The 20,502-nt window shown below is 53.0% G+C and overlaps 1 protein-coding gene across 2 annotated transcripts in view; it reads left to right on the top strand.

Annotated features, from left to right (window-relative positions):
• Window positions 1–3,030: 3,030 nt before the first annotated feature.
• Window positions 3,031–20,502, top strand: part of CAPZB (capping actin protein of muscle Z-line subunit beta) — a 63,161-nt gene continuing 45,689 nt past the window's right edge. For both annotated transcript variants that reach the window (XM_071575546.1, XM_071575545.1), the window contains exon 1: window positions 3,031–3,155. In XM_071575546.1, the coding sequence (XP_071431647.1) occupies window positions 3,051–3,155 (105 nt within the window). In that variant the 5' untranslated portion in view covers window positions 3,031–3,050. The remainder of the gene's footprint in view (window positions 3,156–20,502) is intronic.

Genomic DNA, 20,502 nt, shown 5'->3' on the forward strand with positions numbered 1-20,502 from the left:
AAAGAAAGTGGGCAATGTGACCTAAGGAAAAAAAAAAAAGAAAAGCTCAAGATGTTTCTTTATTAAAAAAAATGACTAGTGAAGCATGAAGTTTTCCTCTAGGATCTTGTTCCTAAGATGTTCTCACAGTCCCCCCTGGTCGTGGATAAATCCTGGAATAAACAAAATAAAGAGGGGAGAAAATAAACCCCACAGAGTGCTGGGCCACAAATGCTGCGTGAAAAGTACTTTGTAATGCTAATAAGTGTTTATCCTTTTGGTTCCTCAGTGCAATCAAACGTACAGGGCGAGCACATGGATGTAAAGCTGCTGATTGCAGGATCAAAAGGCTCCTTATTAACTGCACATGAACCCGACGCTGCTGGGCCCTCCAGCCGTCAAGTGACATCATTGTTTGCTTCCTTTGTTTATAGACCCTCCTTTTACACAGGGGTGATGCTGACACGAAGCCTTTGGAGCACTTTTTCCTGTTTAGGTGGGTGATTCCGTGCCAGGAGGTTTGGGAAAAGCCATTGATGGATTCAAGGAATATCCCTGGATTTGGTGCCAACCCCTCCTAAAGTCCCGACAGGAGAGTGGTGACATCCATGGCCCTTCTCCCTGCAGGAAGAGTCCCCTCCTACATCCTCACAACCAACCCACCCAAACTCCCTCCAGCCTCTCCTGCTGCAAACAAGCAAAGCAGCTGCTCCTCATTTGCCAGAGATGTGACATCAGTTCCAAAAGGAACCCGCAGATCTCCTCACTGCAAATATTTGGGGGGAAAACAAAGAGCAGCTGTTTATTCTTCTTTATACCTATTAGCAGGAAAACAAAATCCAGGATGCTGGTGCTTCTTCCTCTAAGAAAAACATCCTCTTGGCCTCGACCTTCATTTGGAGCTCAAGTTGTTTCAAATATCCTAATTCTGCTCTTGCTCTGCCTCTTCAGCAAATAGGAGCTGTTTCTGTGCAAAACCAAAAGCTACTACGAGTAGAGTTGTTATTAAATACTTTTGTCTGAGTTTTGTGACAAAAATAAGGAAGTTTAGAACAGGCATTTTCAAGTGTATCAGTTTGAGGGAGGAATAGCCTTGTGTGAGATGTGTGGAGCCCTGGAAAATGAATGAATAATTTGCCCTGTGTAATGAACAGGTTTGCTGTTCTTAATTACTGCTGGGAGGCACCTCTGAGGGACCACAAGGACGGGAGGAGGATCTGGGGATTGCAAAGTAGGAGCCACTGGGGATTGCTGCTTCTTGCAAACTGGGCTTTGGGAGGTTGGGCTGAGGAGAAAGGGCAGAGAATTGGGGACTCTGGAGCCTTCTGAGGTCACGTGGCTGCTCTGCTGGGGATGGCAAGGTCGTCTCACAGCTCTGGGTTTATTTGGTGGTGATTATTGATGGAGTTTTACGTGATTTTGTGTTGCTGGGAAGCAGTAACAGCTCTTGCCTTTCCTGAGATCATTGTCCTGTTTTCTGTCCTTTCCTTCCTGGGCTCCTTTTGTTCTGCACTGGAAGCACCAGGGAGGGCTGTTGGCTCTGCCTGTGGCCCTGCAAATTGTACACTTTGGCTGTTGCAGCTGGATCTGTGCCAAGCACTTCCCTTCCCTGGAAACTGGGATTGCTCCTTTCCAAGCTGTGCCTGGTTTGCCCCGTTCAGAGCCGTTATCTCCTCCAAAGTCCCGTCTGGTATCTGATAAGAGTTGAGCCACAAACACCTGCCTGTGGCTCTGACAATGTCTGAGTGACACTTGGTCACCTCCTGCGGGCAGAGGATGTGCCACAGTGTCACCTCCAAGGCAAAAGTGACTCCTCCTGTCAGCACTCGCAGCTTCCACAGCAAACCGAGGGAAGGGAACAGAATAATCCAAGAGGTTTTGGCTCATCAGGGCCAAGTCTGTGGTGCAGAAAGCACCAGGGGAGGCTTCTTGGGGTCCTGGCACCAAAACTGGTGAAACACGGGTGGAATTGTTCCAAAAACAGCTGCAGGGGAAGGTGTTGTGTAATGAATCTGATTCTTTCCTGGGGTAACTGGGTGTGTTGTAGCTCTGACATCTCAAACCGGGATCTTCTACCTGAGATCACTGAAATTAGTCCAGTAGAGGGAAAAATCGTCTATTTTGGGACAGCCTGAGCAAAGTAGAAATGTTTTACCTGCCCCTGCACTCTGGTTTCTGCTTCCTATTTGGAGATCCTGCCTTGGCAGGGGGGCTGGACCAGATGACCCGCAGAGGTCCCTTCCAACCCAAATATTCTGTGACTCTGTGACCCCTTCTAGAGCTGCCTGGGCCCCGAAGGGATCAGCCTGTCTCAGCATCTGCCCAGCGGCAGCAGGAGCTTGCTGAGCTTCCAGAGAACACCCAGCACCTCCCCTGCACACCCATAAATAACCCCGAGCCTTCAGCGGCCGGAGGGGAGGGAGGTTCGTGGTTCTGCCGGGTCACTCCGTGCGGGACGGGCAGCACCAGCGGCGAGGGGCGCAGCCCGGCTTACCTGTGGAAATTCAGTTTACCTGTGAAAGACCCAGCTCTCAGTTTGCCTGTGTAAAGCCCATTTACGTGTGTAAAGCCCAGCTCCCAGTTTACCCGAGTAAAGCCAAGTTTTGTTGTGAAAATCCCAGTTCTGTTTTCCTGTGAACAGCCCAGTTTTCCTGTGTAAAGCCCAGTTCTCAGCGCTGCTGAGGCTGCTACACGTTCCCTATCGGGGCTGACGCTTGCCTGGCTACTCCCCTACCTTCCTTTGGCCCTAATGCTTATTTCAGTCCGTTTAATGTGCCTCAGTGCCCCCCAGCACGGGCGATGCTGCTCCGCTCCCGCCCCGTCCCCGACTGCGGCCCGAGCCCGCCCCGCCCGCGCGCGCTCCCGCCAGGCCCCGCCCCTCGCCTCTGATTGGCCGCCACGCTCCTTCCCCCCGCCCCGCGCCGCACTTGGCACCGCCCTCCCCTTCCCCCCCCGCGCGGGGGCGAATGGCCCCGCCCGCCCCGGCGCGCTCCATACTTGGCGATGGCCGGCGAGGCGCGCGCTGATTGGCCGGGCGCGGCGCGGGGGCGGGGCCGGCGGCGCTGACCCGGATGTGCCGTGCCGGGCGGCGGCGGAAGCGAACGGGCCGCGGCCTCGGCAGCGACAGCGACGGACCGGGACGCGCCGCCGATATATCGCCCCGCGCCGCCGACATGGTGAGTGGGAGCGGCGCGGGGCCGTGCCCCGGCCCGCACACTGCCGCCCCGGCCCGCAGCGGCCGCGCCCGGCCTGCCCCCGGCGCGGCGGGGAAGGCGGCGGGCAGCGCGGGCACGGCCGGGCCTGCGGGTGGGAGCGGCTCATTGCGGGGCCCGCCCGGACCGGGGGCCGCCCGGGGCCCGCCCAGTCCCTGCCCGGTCTCTGCTCGGTCCCTGCCCGGTTTCTTCCCGGTTTCCTCCCGGTCCCTGCCCGGTCGCTCCGCCCCCGGTCCCCGGCGGGGATGCTGCAATGGAGTCCCGGCGGGCGGTGCCGCCGCGGGTGGTGCGGAGGGCGCGGGGCCGGCAGCGCCAGGCCCGCCCCAGGAATTCCCAGGGGGCTCCGCCGCCGGGAAGCGGGAGGGGGGCTCGGTGTACCGGGATCTGCCAGGACCTCCGCGGGGCTCCCAACTTTCCCTGCCCACGGAGAACCTCCGGAGTCCGCGGCCCGGTGGAGGGAATTCCCTCCATCCCGAGTGGATCAGCCCAGGGAGGTTCCATCAGCTCCGAGCAGGGCGGGGGTGAGGCAGGAGCTGCCCCAGGCCCGGCCCTGCCTGCCTGGACAGGGACTTTTCCAGATCCTCCTCCTGGATGGAGCCACTTGGAGGGAATCACATCACTTTATGTTCCTTAGGAATTTATAATTCAGGTTTTCCAGGGGAACAGTTTCAGAATGTTCACACATATGTTGTTTGTAGCCCAGAGCTCAGCAATACAAGGCTGGTTAACCAGGGCAGTGTCATCCTTTGCTTCTCACCTTCAGGTGTAAGAATTCCAGAGGAAATCCCTTATGTTTTTGCCACCTGTATCGTGCAGGATGAAGCTCTGCAGGGTCAGGTGAAGGGTGAGGAGCAGCTGAGATCAGAGTTCTGCTCCTCTCCTTGGGTCAGACAAGAGCAGGGGCTGTTCCTGACAGGAGGGAGCATCTTTCTGCAGCTTCTTTGAACACTCTGGAGTCTGTGAGTGTGAGACCTGACAGTGGAGTTGGGAAATGGGATTTCACTGCTGTCCTGACTTGTGCCATGGCAAAATTCCTCACAGGAAGAGAGTGAAGGAAAACAAGGAGGCCTCATGTGAAACAGCAATGGTGGTACCAACATCTATAAGGGGGTGTACAAACATCCAGTCAGGGTTTCAGTGTAACTGTCTGTCTAAAAGAGGTGGAGCACAAATCCTTGGAGTGTTGTGAGCTCGTGCTGCCTTCTGATACTTCTGATCCTCTCCTGTTTAGTCCCAGAGATCACAGCAGGAGAAATTTGATCAGAACTTCCAGCAGGTTGTGGTGGTTTCCAGTGCTGAGTGAACTTCAGGAATGAACCTCAAGTGCAAGCCCAGCCTTCAGGGTCTTTAATTTTAGTGGTGTGAGACCAGAAAAAGAGCCTTGAAATGATGAAATGGCCCTTTTATTGCAGAGAACAGCTGGTGTGGGGCAGCATCTTGGGTCAAACACCTTCCTGGTGGCTCAGGGTGACCAATATCTGTGCAGAGCAGAGGTGGGAACCTTTGGAGGGATAACTTGGAGCTGTGTCCACGTTTCAGGTGCTCAGTGAGACAGGGCAGGGCAACACATGGAGCTTGCAAAGTGCCTGGATGGATGTGTGTCCTGAGCTGAAAATAATGGAGTGCACTGGTCAGGGCAAAGCAGGGCTTGGGAGAGAGGATCTGCTGAGATTTCTGGAACTGGGGGCTGTGAAGGGATGGAATCCACTCACTCTTTGGGAAAAATGAAACCCTTCCCTTCCAGGTTACATAAATTGGCCTGATGGTGTTAGGAGGGTTTTCTTCTGCTGTGCAACTCTGGAGGAAAAGGAGGACAATTTTAGGGAAATTTATGATTCAGTGAACCATAAATTCAGGCTGTCTGGTGTAGTGCTGGCTGTGCATCCTCCTGCAGGGTTTGTGAGGCAGCTGAGCAGGGCTGAGGGACAGCCCAGGGGTGTGATGTGACAGTGACACCAACACAGACTCGTGTGCTGCTCACGGGCACTCCCATTGTCGGGGAGGAGTTATTTGTCTGGAGTCTGAGCCCGTCTCTACCCTGGCTGTGTCCCTTCTGTCACCCCACCACGTGGGGTGGGAGCTCAGGGGGTGTTTTCAGTGCCCACAGCAGGTCCTTGGCACCTCCTGCCCTCTGAGAAACCCCAACCTCAGCTGGTTTGTACAGTCTGTGTTTTAGTGGCCAGGCCAAGTGTGTGAGCTCAGCCAAATGTTGTCCTAAAAGGCAAATTCCCAAAATAATCAAGTCAGATTGGGATAGGGAATGTTGCCATTGCACTGATGCTCAATCTTGTGGTTTATTGGGGAAGGAAAAGCACCCACAGGCTGAAGTTGTTCAAACAGGATTTCCTGATATGGTAAATCCATGTGCTGATACGGGACTAGTTGACATCTGGGAGTGAAACAGAATGAAAGTGCAGCTCAGCTCTTTTGAGGGACTATTTTTAGTCCTTATTACTGTAGTTGAGTTGAGAAATGACTTTCTTTGGGAAGGAGACTTTGCTGCCCTATTCAGTTTCTGCTTCCACAGCTGTCAGCTCTGCTGTCCCTCCATCCCTGAGTTCCCAGAGTGAGGGGTGGGTGGGGAGCTCGGGGGCTGCACATCCTCCTGCAGGGCTGCCCAGGGCTCTGTGCTGGGCCAGTTTGGCTTTGGGGCATCACTGAATCCCAGGATGGTTTGGGATGGAGGGACCTCAAAGCCCACCCAGTGCCACCCCCATCAGGGCAGGGACACCTCCCACTGTCCCAGGTTGCTCCAAGCCCTGTCCAGCCTGGCCTGTGACACTCCCAGGGATGGGGCAGCCACAGCTTCTCTGGGCACCCTGTGCCAGGGCTTGCCCACCCTCACAGCCAGGAATTCCTTCCCAATATCTCATCTAACCCTGCCCTGTGTCAGTGAGAAGCCACTCCCTTTGTCCTGCCCCTCCAGACCCCTGGAAATGGTCTCTCTCCATGTTTCCTGTTGGCTCCTTTCAGTCTGGGTTGGAAAGGATCCTAAAGATCATCCCATTCCAACCCCCTGCCATGGGCAGGGACACCTCCCACTGTCCCAGGTGGCTCCAACCTGGCCTTGGACACTCCCAGGGATGGGGCAGCCACAGCTGCTCTGGGCACCCTGTGCCAGGGCTTGCCCACCCTCACAGCCAGGAATTCCTTCCCAATATCTCATCTAACCCTGCCCTCTGGCAATGGGGAGCCTTTTCCCATGTCCTGTCCCTCCATCCCTTGTAAACACTCTCTCTCCATCTTCCCTGTTGGCTCCTTCAGGTCCTGGAAGGCCACAATGAGGTCACCCCAGAGCCTTGAAACTCAATTCCCGCCCAGGATCCTCCTGCAGACTTGCTGGGCAGGGGCAGTGCCCATGTTTATTTTCCTGGCCACCCTTTGGGGGGTGTTTGGTCCAGTCCAAACAGCTCCTTCCCCTGCTCAGGAAACTTGCACAGAAGTGTTTTGGTTGGGACTTTGGCTCCTTGAGCTGATGCAACTGTGGGAGAGTCACCTCAAAGTGAAATAAAACTGTTTTCAGTGCCTGCTGGAGGGTGAGAGGGGCCTGTGCAGGCCCTGGAAGGTGCAGCACAGGGTGTGGAATCACAGGGTAGTTTGGGCTGGAAGGGCCTTAAAGGACCATCCAGTCCAAGCCCCTTCCTGGGCTGGAGCTCCTCCCACTGGCCCAGGTTGCTCCGAGCCCCATCCATGCTCAGCCCTGTTTTTCTCCCCCACTTCAATCCAATCTGGTTTAAGGGGTTTTTTCAGGCACAGGAGACGATTGCAGAAGTAGAAGATACTCAGAATGATGTTGGTCTTCTGTTTTTATTGATATTTTTTAATTCAATCACTTGTGTAGAGTGATTATTATAGAATTTCCTGCTTTCCCACTGATTCATGCCAAGAGTCCTGGAGAGTTTGTAAAAAGCTTCAACCAAATAAATCTCTGTCTCTCTCCTTAATGCACAAGGTCCAAAACATGTTTACACTTCAGTTTTTCCTGATCCTTTGCCACTTCAGGAATAAGGGTGAAAAAACCCTCACTTGAAAGGGTTGGATTTCAAATCTGAATTTCTTTAACCACTGAGGTTTCATCCTTGATGAAATAATTAATATGTCTGGCCAGCATAAACTTTTCCCAAACTTCCTGCTCTCTCTGGCTGGGCTTTACCCCAGATTTTGTTTGCTGAATGGTTCTGTTAATTAGAACATAAAGATCAGGAACTCAGGGCAGTGCAGTGAAGGTGTGGCCACTTTAAACTGATTTTTAATTCATTTTTTGTGTGATCCCTTCTTAAATATTTAATAGCCCTTGACTGGGGGGCTGGTGTTGCTTTAATGTGAGAATTGACCACAGACTGTGGAGGTTCCTGGCCAAGAGCTTGTCTGAGCACTGGGGACTGTTCAGCTGTTGTGACTTACCTGAATAATTCAGAGATCCAGTGGCCAGAATTCCCTGTGAATCCTGATGGCTTCCAACAGGTTGTCTTTGGAGCTCCTGCCTGTGTGGTAGAGGAGACATTTGCTTTTGAGACTCTTCCTTTGTGGGGCACAAGGGGGAATGTGGGCTGAGTGAGTTTTAAAGGTGCTTCCCTGTTAGTTGGGCTGAGAGGATTTCTCACAGTGTACTTGAGGAAGGGGCTTTGCTGGTTTCCTAATTAAAATTTATTTTCCAGAGCAGGTTGCCTGGGTAATGCCAGGTCCAGTGGAATCCACTCCTCCTCCTCCTGGAAGTTTGGGCACAACCCAGTTTTGAGTGAGGAGTTGAAAACAGGATCTGTTCCTTGTTTGTGCCCCAAAGAGGCTTCTGTTTGGGATGGCTTTGGTGGCATGAGGTGACACCTGGTGCTGTTTCCTGCAGTGATGGCCTGGGCCTTGGCACCAACCAGGAGATGAATTTCCTTGTGTTTTCTGGTGCTGGGGTTTTGCCCTCCCTCCCTCTGAAGGGTTTGGAAGGAAACACTCACTTGCTTTGAGCTGCTCATGCTGTTTGTGCTGCACCTTCCAAGCTGGGCTGAAGAATCAGGGGATGGATTTGCAGGCACTTGACTCATCTGGCTGCCCTGCTCATAAATTCCCTCCCTTGTCCTTTCTCTATGCAAATTAAACCTTACTGGTTTCTGTTTCATCAGTGTATCTGTGTTATTCTCAGCACAGGTTGGGTTTAGGAAGTCCTGACTGTGGGTTTAAACCCTGGGGACAGAACTCCAGGTGTTTGCAGTGGTGCTGCAGAGCTTGTCCTTGTCCTTGCCCTGCTCTGAGCAGAGTGTCCTCTGTGGGGTTTTGTTACTCAGAGTGGAGCTGAGCTCTCTCCCAGTGCATTCCCTTGGGATTGCAGTCACGTCCCTCTTCCAGAGTGGGAGGGTGCCCAGCCTGGGTGAAAGCAGAACTCAGGAGCTCACAATTTTAGCAGCATCAGCTGAAACAAGACTGAAAACAGCACTTAAGAAAGAGGATTTTGTGTGGAAGGAAAAAGGGTTGAGACTGCACTGAAGACAAGCTTAGTGGTTGCCTGAAGCCACCATGAATTTCAAATAGTCTTTATTCTCTCAGGGAATTGTGCTTGCATTTCTTCAGGTGGCACTTTCTTGGCCACTGGAGAAGCTGCTGAGTTTGGAGGTGATGTCCTCCTGCCTGCCATCCCTGGACAGGTTTGCTTTGCTAAAGATCAGGGTTTAAAAAGCCTCTGCCAGCCCAGGTGGGGTGGGCCTGGCCATGAGCCTGAGCTGCAACCTGAGACAGGCTCCAGAAACAGGAGATGGGCTTTGGGTGACTTCAGAGCAGGAAAGAGCCATGAAATGGAGGAATGAGGTGAAATATCAGCCTCATTGTGCTGACACAGCAGTTGGAGCTGTGTTTGTCCCCTGAGTGCTGTCACCCTGCACTTGGAGGGGTCATCACAGAGAGGTTTGGGTGCAGTCTTGGCTCAGCATGGACAGGCTGCCCTGTCTGCTCAGACACAGCCTCAGTCCAGGCAGGGCTGATCCAGGGCTGGGGAATAACTGTTGGCTTCATGTTGGATGGAAGGAAAGATCTTGACAGAGAGAGTGCTCAGGGATTGGAATGGGCTGCCCAGAGAGGGGGTGGATTCCCCATCCCTGGAGGTTTTTCAGCTGAGCTTGGCTGTGGCACTGAGTGCCATGATCTGGTAAAGGGACTGGAGTTGGACCAAGGGTTGGACTTGATGATCTCAGAGGTCTTTTCCAACCCAATCCATTCTATGTTTCTATGGATGTGGCACTTAGGGAGAATCCACCACATCTTGATCCAACCCCACTGTGATCACCAGCCCAGGGCACTCCGTGCCCTGGGCTGGTGATCACAGTGGGGTTGGATCAAAAGGTTGGACTTGATGGTCTCAGAGGTCTCTTCCAACCCAATCCATTCTATGATTCTAAGAGTTAAACCCTCTTAGTTCCTGCTGAGATCCTCTGGACATTAATTATCACCTTATCAACCACACTTACAAACTAACAAACCAACACCACCATCACAGCCCTTTTCCCCCCACAATCATCCTCCTCCCACTCTCCCTCATGGTCTCCTGAAGCCCCTGGAAACTTGGGATCACCATAAACCAAAGGCCTTCAAAGCCTTAAACAAGGACAAGAGGGCACAGCTCAAGCTCTGCCAGGGGAAATTGAAGTTGGAGATGAGGAGGAATTTCTTTGCAGAGAGAGTGCTCAGGGATTGGAATGGGCTGCCCAGAGAGGGGGTGGATTCCCCATCCCTGGAGGTTTTTCAGCTGAGCTTGGCCGTGGCACTGAGTGCCATGATCTGGTAAAGGGACTGGAGTTGGACCAAGGGTTGGACTTGATGATCTCAGAGGTCTTTTCCAACCCAATGGATTCTGTGATTCGATGGATGTGGCACTGAGGGAGAATCCACATCTTGATCCAACCCCACTGTGATCACCAGCCCAGGGCACGGAGTGCCCTGGGCTGGTGATCACAGTGGGGTTGGATCAAGGGTTGGACTTGCTGACCTCAGAGGTCTTTTCCAACCCAATCCATCCTATGATTCTATAATCTGACATGCACTGGAGGTGGCACATGGGAGGTGGAGCTCCTGCAGAAACACTCTCTGTGCTTGAATTCATTCAGAGTTTTACAGAATTATCTGTGCTGTTGGATCCCACACTGCCCATCTGTGACTGAGGGCAGGGCAGAAGGTGCAAGGGAAGCACGGGGAGACTTCAAGAATAGGCAATTTTGGGAATTACAGCAAGGGAAGGAATTCTGAGGAGCATGAGGTGGGGTCTTCAGCCATGACCTTTCTGGCCTAAACCCTGGATTATTCCTGGGACAGAACTGCAGTGCTGGGAGCTGTGCAGGGCAGTCAGCAGAGCACACGGTGTGAGCCCTGAGCAAAAGGCATATTAACCTACTTTTGTGACCTTTAGGCAATGGGGAATGCTCAGGGATGAGGCTGATGGGAGATCCCTGTGCCTGCTCCTGCCTCGCCAGGCATCCACTTACTTGCCAGAGTCATCCCATGAATTTACAACCCTGGCCAGCAGCCTGCAGGACTGCAGAGTGCTGAGTGTGCAGTGGAGTCAGGGAGCTGTGAGGGTGGGACACAGCACCATCCCCAGTGTGGCTGTGCTGGGACACAGCACCATCCCCAGTGTGGCTGTGCTGGGACACAGCACCATCCCCAGTGTGGCTGTGCTGGGACACAGCACCATCCCCAGTGTGGCTGTGCTGGGACACAGCACCATCCCCAGTGTGGCTGTGCTGGGACACAGCACCATCCCCAGTGTGGCTGTGCTGGGACACAGCACCATCCCCAGTGTGGCTGTGCTGGGACACAGCACCATCCCCAGTGTGGCTGTGCTGGGACACAGCACCATCCCCAGTGTGGCTGTGCTGGGACACAGCACCATCCCCAGTGTGGCTGTGCTGGGACACAGCACCATCCCCAGTTTGGGCTGTTTAGTGTGTGCTGGGACACAGCACCATCCCCACTTTGAGCTGTTGGTTGTACTGGGACACAGCACCATCCCCAGTTTGGGCTGCTGGGTGTGCTGGAACACAGCAGCATCCCCAGTTTGGGCTATTGGGTGTGCTGGGACACAGCACCATCCCCAGTGTGGGTGTGCTGGGACACAGCACCATCCCCAGTGTGGGTGTGCTGGGACACAGCACCATCCCCAGTGTGGGTGTGCTGGGACACAGCACCATCCCCAGTGTGGGTGTGCTGGGACACAGCACCATCCCCAGTTTGGGCTGTTTAGTGTGTGCTGGGACACAGCACCATCCCCACTTTGAGCTGTTGGGTGTACTGGGGCACAGCACCATCCCCAGTTTGGGTGTACTGGAACACAGCACTACCCCCAGGCTGGGCTGTTGGTTGTACTGGGACACAGCACCATCCCCAGTTTGGGCTGTTGGGTGTGTGTTGGTTGTACTGGAACACAGCACCACCCCCAGTTTGGGCTATTGGGTGTACTGGGACACAGCACCATCCCCAGTTTGGTTGTACTGGAACACAGCACCACCCCCAGGCTGGGCTGTTGGTTGTCCTGGGACACAGCACCATCCCCAGTTTGGGTGTACTGGAACACAGCACCATCCCCAGTTTGGGTGTACTGGGACACAGCACCATCCCCAGTTTGGGCTGTTGGGTGTGTATTGGGTGTGCTGGGACACAGCACCATCCCCAGTTTGGGCTGTTGGGTGTGTGTTGGTTGTACTGGGACACAGTACCACCCCCAGTTTGGGCTATTGGGTGTACTGGGACACAGCACCATCCCCAGTTTGGGTGTACTGGGACACATCACCATCCCCAGTCTGGGCTGGTAGGTGTGTGTTGGTTGTACTGAGGCACAGCACCATCCCCAGTTTGAGCTGTTGAGTGTACTGGGGGACAGCACCATCCTCAGTGTGGATGTGCTGGGACACAGCAGCATCCCCAGTCTGGGCTGGTAGGTGTGTGTTGGTTGTACTGGGACCCAGCACCATCCCCAGTGTGGGTGTGCTGGGACACAGCACCATCCCCAGTTTGGGCTGTTGGGTGTACTGGTTGTGCTGGGACACAGCACCATCCCCAGTGTGGCTGTGCTGGGACACAGCACCATCCCCAGTTTGGGCTGTTGGGTGTACTGGTTGTGCTGGGACACAGCACCATCCCCAGTGTGGATGTACTGGGACACAGCACCATCCCCAGTTTGGGCTGTTGGGTGTACTGGTTGTGCTGGGACACAGCACCATCCCCAGTGTGGGTGTACTGGGACACAGCACCATCCCTAGTGTGGCTGTGCTGGGACACATCACCATCCCCAGTGAGGGTGTACTGGGACACAGCACCATCCCCAGTTTGGGCTGCTGCGTATACTGGAACACAGCACCATCCCCAGTGTGGGCTGCTGGGTGTGCTGGGACCCAGCACCATCCCCAATGTGGGTGTGCTGGGACACAGCACCATCCCCAGTTTGAGCTGTTGGGTGTACTGGTTGTGCTGGGACACAGCACCATCCCCAGTGTGGGTGTACTGGGACACAGCACCATCCCCAGTTTGAGCTGTTGGGTGTACTGGTTGTGCTGGGACACAGCACCATCCCCAGTGTGGCTGTGCTGGGACGCAGCACCATCCCCAGTGTGGGTGTACTGGGACACATCACCATCCCCAGTTTGGGCTGCTGGGTGTGCTGGGACACAGCACCATCCCCAGTGTGGGCTGCTGGGTGTGCTGGGACACAGCACCGTCCCCAGTGTGGGCTGCTGGCTGTGCTGGGACACAGCACCATCCCCAGTTTGGGCTGCTGGGTATACTGGAACACAGCACCATCCCCAGTTTGGGCTGCTGGCTGTGCTGGGACACAGCACCATCCCCAGTGTGGGCTGCTGGGTGTGCTGGGACACAGCACCATCCCCAGTTTGGGCTGTTGGGTGTACTGGTTGTGCTGGGACACAGCACCATCCCCAGTGTGGGTGTACTGGTTGTGCTGGGACACAGCACCATCCCCAGTTTGGGCTGCTGGCTGTGCTGGGACACAGCACCGTCCCCAGTGTGGCTGTGCTGTCCGAAGCATGTGATGTTTGCTGCTCCTTGGCAATACAGAGGTGCTCCCTGCTGCTCTAATTATCTGCATTTTCTCAGTTTTTTGGATGTAATTCCTCATAGAACAAAACTTAAATTGCAGTTGACTGGAAGGAGAACCTGGATCTGTCAGGCCAGGGCCAACCTGCCAAACTTGGAAACCTCTCCATGTCAACTGAGTGATTCCAAAACTTTTGTGACCAGGCTGATTGGAACATGGACCAGGAATAAAAGAGCATTTTGAAAAGGTCATTGAGCATTAACAGGATTAAAAGAAAGCACCACAAATGACATGTTTGCAGATGGGCAGGATGGCAAATGGCAGCACTGAATCTCAGGAGCTTCTGTCTTTGTGGTAATTGTGGTTTCAATTAAAAAAATTCAATAATTGACCTCTGTAAAAATTAAGCAGACCTTCCTTAGGGATGGATTTGGGTGGTTCCTCGGGAATGTTTGAATGGAAGGCAGGAAGACAGTGTGAAAACCAGGTCATGAGGCTTGTGAACCAACACAGACAGTGCTGATTTCAGGCCTGGACCAACCCAGCTCACAGGTGTGCAGAGGGGAATGAAGTGATGGAGTGGGAGGATGGGGAGGGGGAATCAGGAATTTGGGATCCTGCAGGGGTGGGTTGCACTGGAGCTCTGACAGAAGGGCTGGCAGGGGCAGGAGGAGGATCCTGGGAGGGTTTCCTGTGCATGGGCACGGATGTGCTGCTGCTGCTTCTGCTGCTGCTGCTGCTGTGAGGCACAGGGGACAGACAGGGGGGTCAGGGACGTGGGCAGAGGGAGAAGGAGGTGGGTGGAGGAGAGGGACGTGGGCAGAGGGAGAGGGAGGTAGGTGGAGGGGAGGGAGGTGGGCAGAGGGGGGAGGGACGTGGGCAGGGGGAGAAGGAGGTGGGCAGGGGGGTCAGAGAGATGGGCGGGGGGTCAGGGACGTGGGCAGGGGGGGAGAAGGAGGTGGGCGGAGGGGAGAAGGAGGTGGGCAGGGGGGTCAGAGAGATGGGCAAGGGGGTCAGGGATGTGGGCAGGGGGGTCAGGGATGTGGGCAGGGGGAGAAGGAGGTGGGTGGAGGCGAGAAGGAGGTGGGTGGAGGCGAGAAGGAGGTGGGCAGGGAGGTCAGGGAGATGGGCAGGGTGTCAGGGATGTGGGCAGGGGGCAGGAGTTGGGGGCACAGTTCTTGGAAAGCAAGACTTGATTGCCCAACCCCTTGGGATGTGCCAAAGGTTTCTTGTGAAGCTGCAGGAAAAGGTTGGAGTGTTGAAAGGAGTCACAAGGAAATCCTGAGAGGCACCTGAAGTTCCCTGGTGGATTGGGTATCACTGAGTGGTTTCACTGCCAGTAAAGCTGCCTGTGTGTGTCTGTCTGTCTGTCTGTCTGTCTGTCCTTTGGGGCTCACACACACTCAGCATCTCTCTGGTAGTGAAACCCTTGGCAGATGTTGCAGCTTCCTCATGAAGTGTTTGCAAAACCAGGATGAGTTCTTGTCTCAGTGCTGTGCAGTAACAGATTATTTTCATTTTGTTTAGCTAAGATTTCCTATCTGTAGTTAGATTTAACAAAGAAAATGTTATTTGGGGTTAAATACAGACTTAAAATTTTTTTTTTGTTAAATCCAGACTTAAAACAAGGAAAAAAGTCCTGCTGTGCAGTAACATCAGTCTAATTAAATCTTCCTAGCAAAGTTGGTCAGTTCTACAGTCAACTTCAGCGTTTCCCATTTATTAAAAGTCAAAGGTGTTTTTTGCAGCGTGTGCAGCTTTTCTCTGCAGCCCCCATTGCCATGTGGGGCCAACACTGCACAGTCACTCCCTGCCATGATTTATTGGGAAATGACTCCTTGCAAACTTTGTGCTTCACAGGAATTCCTGGCACCAGATGAAAGCCACTAAATTGCATTGTCACGTTCAATGACAAGTTTAATAAATAAAACATTGTTTCTGTTACCCAGAAGACAAATGCTGGTGCAGAAATCATTAGTGATCCTGGCAAAGGTTGGGGTGAATAACTGTTCCCAGAAAACCTTGGTGCTGCTCCATCCTGCTCCCAGGTTTGGGAGTGGGGGCTCTTTTCCTTGGAGAGCTGGTGGAGACTTGCACTGGTTTATATAAATTCAGTTGGTAAATGGTAAATTAGTTTTGAAAGTATCAAATATGCAAATAGGTGCCATATGGAAATGTGTCCTTGCTGGGAAGGAGGTGCCAAGGGAATGTTAATCCTTTTCCTGAGTGCTGTGCCCCTCTGTGGGTGTGCCAGGAGGAGCTGCATTTGGGTGAAAAGCAGCTACAGGGGGTGTGAACCACCTGCAGGACCTCCTGGAGCTGCTGGATTCTCACTTGTAAAGCAGTCAGGGCATTCCAGGCCTGCTCCAGGCTCTCAGGGGCTGTGATTTCTTCTCCATGGATGTCAGATCACAGAATGGATTGGGTTGGAAAAGACCTCTGAGATCATCAAGTCCAACCCTTGGTCCAACTCCAGTCCCTTTACCAGATCATGGCACTCAGTGCCACGGCCAAGCTCAGTTGAAAAACCTCCAGGGATGGGGAATCCACCCCCTCTCTGGGCAGCCCATTCCAATCCCTGAGCACTCTCTCTGCAAAGAATTTCCTCCTGATATCCAATTTCCCCTGGCAGAGCTTGAGCCCATCGTGCCCCCTTGTCCTATTGCTGAGTGCCTGGGAGAAGAGACCAACCCCCACCTGGCCAGAACTTCCCTTCAGGCAGTTCCAGACAGTGCTGAGGTCACCTCTGAGCCTCCTCTTCTCCAGGCTGAACACCCCCAGCTCCCTCAGCCTCTCCCCACAGCACTTGTGCTCCAGTCCCTTCTCCAGCCTTGTTTCTCTTCTCACTTGGGTTGGAAGAGACCTCTGATTATCAAACCCAACCCTTGATCCAGCCCCACTGTGATCACCAGCCCAGGGCACGGAGTGCCCTGGGCTGGTGATCACAGTAGGGTTGGATCAAGACATGGTGGATTCTCCATCCCTGAGGTCTTTCAGAGGACACTCAGTGCCACATCCAGTCCCTTCTCCAGCCTTGTTGCTCTTCTCTGGCCCCGCTCCAGCCCCTCAATCTCTTTCCTGAACTGAGGGGCCCAGAACTGAACACAACACTCAAGGTGTGGCCTCACCAGCAGGTCGTTCATGAGGTTGAGCTCCAGCCCTGGGTTATTGAGGTGCTCAGGGATGGAAGTCCCTTCAGTGTGTTAAAACTCACTTGGTAATTGTTCTGGAGTGGAGTTGGGGTGGTGGGTGATGTCCTGTGGCCTGTTCTGGAAGTGGGAATGAGGAAGGGAAGTCAGATCCAACATCTGATGGAAAGGGTGCTTGGAAGACCCTGAGATCAGCTCAGTTGGTTAAAACTTGTAATAACACCAAGGTCATGGGTTCAGTCCCCTGTTTGGGGCATTGACTTAAGAGTTGGACTTGATGATCCTTGTGGGTCCTTCCAACTCAGAATAGTCTGGGATTCTGTGAAGAGCTGCCTAAAGGTAAAGGATTTGGGAAAACACTGAGCTTGTCTGGAGGGGAAGGTCTCTCTGGTAGCAGGTCCAGTGCTGCTTCTTTAGTCTGCCCAGGCCCTGCCACAGTTGTGTGTGACCCAGAGTGGTGACAAGTGTCTGGTGTCACCCAGAGTGGTGCCAGGGAAAGCCAAGCTGCCCCCCTGGCTCCCCTTCCTAGGGGTTATTTGAGTTCCCCTGTGTGAGACTCCAGAGCAGATGTGGGAGGGAGTTCCTCGTTCCTGGAGAGCCTCCTCAAGGAATGGATCCCTCCTGGGCTCTGTGTGTCTGCAGGGTGTGTGTGTGTTGGATTCCTGCAGTGATACAGAACAGAAAGTTGAGGTTTAGGGCAGACCCCTCATGATTTTGGCCACCCTGCAGGTGCATTTGCAATGTGTGCAACACTGACTTGAGCTTAGAAAACAAGCTGTGAAAGTGTTTGCAGTCATTAATTGGGGCCAGTGCTGCTTTGTGCTCAATTAATTGTGTGTAAAAGTTGGAGCAGAGCAGAGTGGAACAAATCATGTTGTGCAGGGGAACCTTTGAGGAGCACCCACTGACTCCAAAGCTGTGCCGTGACTGGTGCAATTGCTCTGTAAATAAATACAGATTACAGGGGAGCTGGGAGAGACAGGACAGCAGCCTCTGCTAAAGCCTCTGAGCCACCACTTCTGGCTTTTATTTTAATCTTTAATCCTCCTCACTTGGTATTCGTGGCATGGGCAGTGTCCCCAGTTGGGTGTTGGGTCCTGGCCACGGCCAGTGGGGCTGGACATGGGTGGTCAGAGGGGTGGGAGGTGCTGAGAGCCACGGGGTGCCATCCCAGCCAAAAAGGACAAAGGGAGAAGCAGCTCAGCAGGAGGAGGATGAATTCTGCATCAGTGTCTTGTTCTTTTCATAATCTTTGACCTGTCGTGGCTGTGCACAGCACAGTCTCTGCTCAGGTTTTATTGCCTTTATTGCCTTCTCTCCCCCAGCACACCTTGCTGGCAGAGCCCTGATTTATGAGCCCATTACAGGTGGGTTTGCAGGGGATCTGCCAGAGGAGGGTTCATAGTCAGGGGAAACAAATGCAGAGAAACAGATTGTGAGGAGAAAGCACAGCTGATGGAAACGTCAGGAGTGCAGGACATGTCTGGGGCCTCCCAGGTCTGACAGTTACTCCCCTTCCCATCCAACATCCTCAGAAGTGAATGCTGACAGCTGAGAAGGGAGCCCTGCAACTTCACATGCTGCTGTACTTTGTATTGCCCAGGGGTTACAATAATTCAACCCTCTGCTGCAGCTTCCAGCAGTGTTGTGTAGTGGGAAAAGGGAATCTCTGCCTTTGGAGCTCGGGAGGTTGGCAGGGATTGAAGGAACAAGCAGGAGGGGAAGCTGGGCATGTGTTTCAATTAAAAATCTTATTGTTGTAGTGCCACAAAGCTGAAATGTTAGTCAGACATTCCTGTTGGGAGAACTAACAGGAAATAATATGATTTACAATCTGGGGAATGTCTGCAGCAGGAAAGGAAGGAAAGAGTCGTTTGCTGGTTGTGGATTTCTGGCCCTGGGTTAATCTGTGAAGATACTTTGCCTGTGAACTGCCCAGTGGCCAAAGTGAAGTGGTGTGTGGTTTCTCCAAGGGGCATTGAGAGGTGTTCTGGTTTTGGTGTCTCCAGGGTTTGGTCTCATGTCTGTTCTCTGAACACTGAGATGCCTCCTCCTCCTTCAGATAACCTCTCAGATGCCAGTCTTGAGCAAAACTTGGGTGTGAAGCACCTCAAAAACCTTTGTTTTATCTGTTACATCAATTGTGTGGCCTTTTCACCTTAATTACTGCACAATTTGTAGGTCACCCAGTTGTTCTCAGCTGGTGTCCCAGGTGGAAAAAGGGGTTGGCAGCAGCACAGCCATGCCCCGAGTGGAAGTGTTGTGTTGTTTGGATGGAAAAAGGTTGGTGGCCCAAGTGCCTGATTCCCAGAAAGGGCTAAACTGGGAGAAGCTGCCACTGGAGCAGCTCTGAGATGGCTCAGGAGTTACCCCTGAGCAGAGTCACTACAGAAACAGGCAGTAGTGAACCCAGCCTGGGTTTTGTTTTGGAGACACAGCCCAGCTCTGTTCATGCTCTGCAATAACAGTTCAGTGAGCAGGACTCATCCCAGCAAAGGTGTGAGGGACAGGGAATTAAATCCACGGGGCTTTTGTGATAAAATTCAGGAGCAAATCCCTGCTGGCTGGAAGGGTGGGAGCTTTAAATGGATCTTTAACCTGCTTTCAAGGGGAATGGCTGTGAAATGGGGAGAGCTGCAGGTCTGTGTAAGCCCTGGTAGAACATGGAATGTGATCAGGGAACTGGCAGTGGAGAGTTGGGAATAAAGCCTGTGAGTTTCTCTGAGCATGTACAGTGAGATGCCAGTGTGGATGTGTAATTTAAAGTGCCCAGCACTTGCAGTAACTCCCCAGAGTGCTGGTCCTGCTGGGGAGAGCAAACAAGTGTCACTCGTGTTGCAGGGGAAGACTCTGGATGTGGATCTTGGGGTGGAACAGCTCCTGCATCAGGACACAGTTCTGCACCCTGGGCTGGGTTGGTGCCCCCTCTGCAGTCTGGGGTTGGTGCCAGGGCTGTGGCAGCTGCACCAGGAGCTGCTGCAGGGCTGGGCTGGGCCTGCCCAGCTCCTCTTTCCTGGGATCAGCACTTTATTCCAGGCAGGGATATTCCTGTGCCCTGTCCCCCTCAGCCCAGTGTGCTTTGGGGCACATGAGGAGTGGGAGGCAAAAGGAAGGTCAGCTCTTTTCCCCTTCCAGTTTTTAAAAGGAATTTCAGCTCTTTTGCCCCTTTCAGTTTTTAAAAGGAATTTCAGCTCTTTGCCCCTTTCAGTTTTTAAAAGGAATTTCAGCTCTTTGCCCCTTCCAGTTTTTAAAAGGAATTTCAGCTCTTTGCCCCTTTCAGTTTTTAAAAGGAATTTCAGCTCTTTGCCCCTTTCAGTTTTTGAAAGGAATTTCAGCTCTTTGCCCCTTTCAGTTTTTAAAAGGAATTTCAGCTCTTTGCCCCTTTCAGTTTTTGTGGTTTCTGTACCTGTAGTGACTCCCTGGGGTTGTTTAATTTGTGTTTTCTGTGTTCAATGACATCTGTCCATACCCATTAAAACACACAGCTGTGCCCCTACACAAATCCCACAAATCCACATTTATACAGGTAAATTTTTTTTTTATTTTAAGCACTATTTTTCCTGATTTGAGCTTTCTTTAGCACAGAGTGCCTCAAGGACCAGAGACCTGTGGCTGTTGTGAGAGGGTTTTTCTTGTGGAAATCAGCAAAGGGAGTGAGGAGGAAATGCAGGCCAAGGAAGCTGAAACATAACTATGGACATAACCTTTTTCCCCTGTGGTGGTGCCATGGGAATGCTCCAGCAGGTGCTTAAGTGAAGATTCTAGATAGTCAAACTTCTTTAGAGGGAGGTTATTAAAGAGCTTTCATCTAAGCTAATATTTTCAGTCTTTGAGGCTCTTGTGATCTCTAAATCCTTCAGTGACTTCAGCTGTAATAAAACTTCATTTAGACTTTCTGATTGAACCCTCTGCTCCTCCGCGGGAGTTCTGGGCTGGATGGAGCAGGAATGGTGCAGAACGACCTCCTATCGAGTAAACACTCAGCTCATTAAGCTCAGAAACCTCAAAGAGCTTGGCTTGGGGAGCAGCCCGGCCTGGAGACAGCCTGTCTGAGCACCTGCCCGGGGAGCAGGGCCTTGTCAGCCTCTCCATGGCCAAAGGCAGAAATTCCACCGAAATGCTTTGTCTGGAGGTCTGG

This window comes from Pithys albifrons, chromosome 22, assembly GCF_047495875.1.
Source record: "Pithys albifrons albifrons isolate INPA30051 chromosome 22, PitAlb_v1, whole genome shotgun sequence".
NCBI classification, from domain to species: domain Eukaryota; kingdom Metazoa; phylum Chordata; class Aves; order Passeriformes; family Thamnophilidae; genus Pithys; species Pithys albifrons.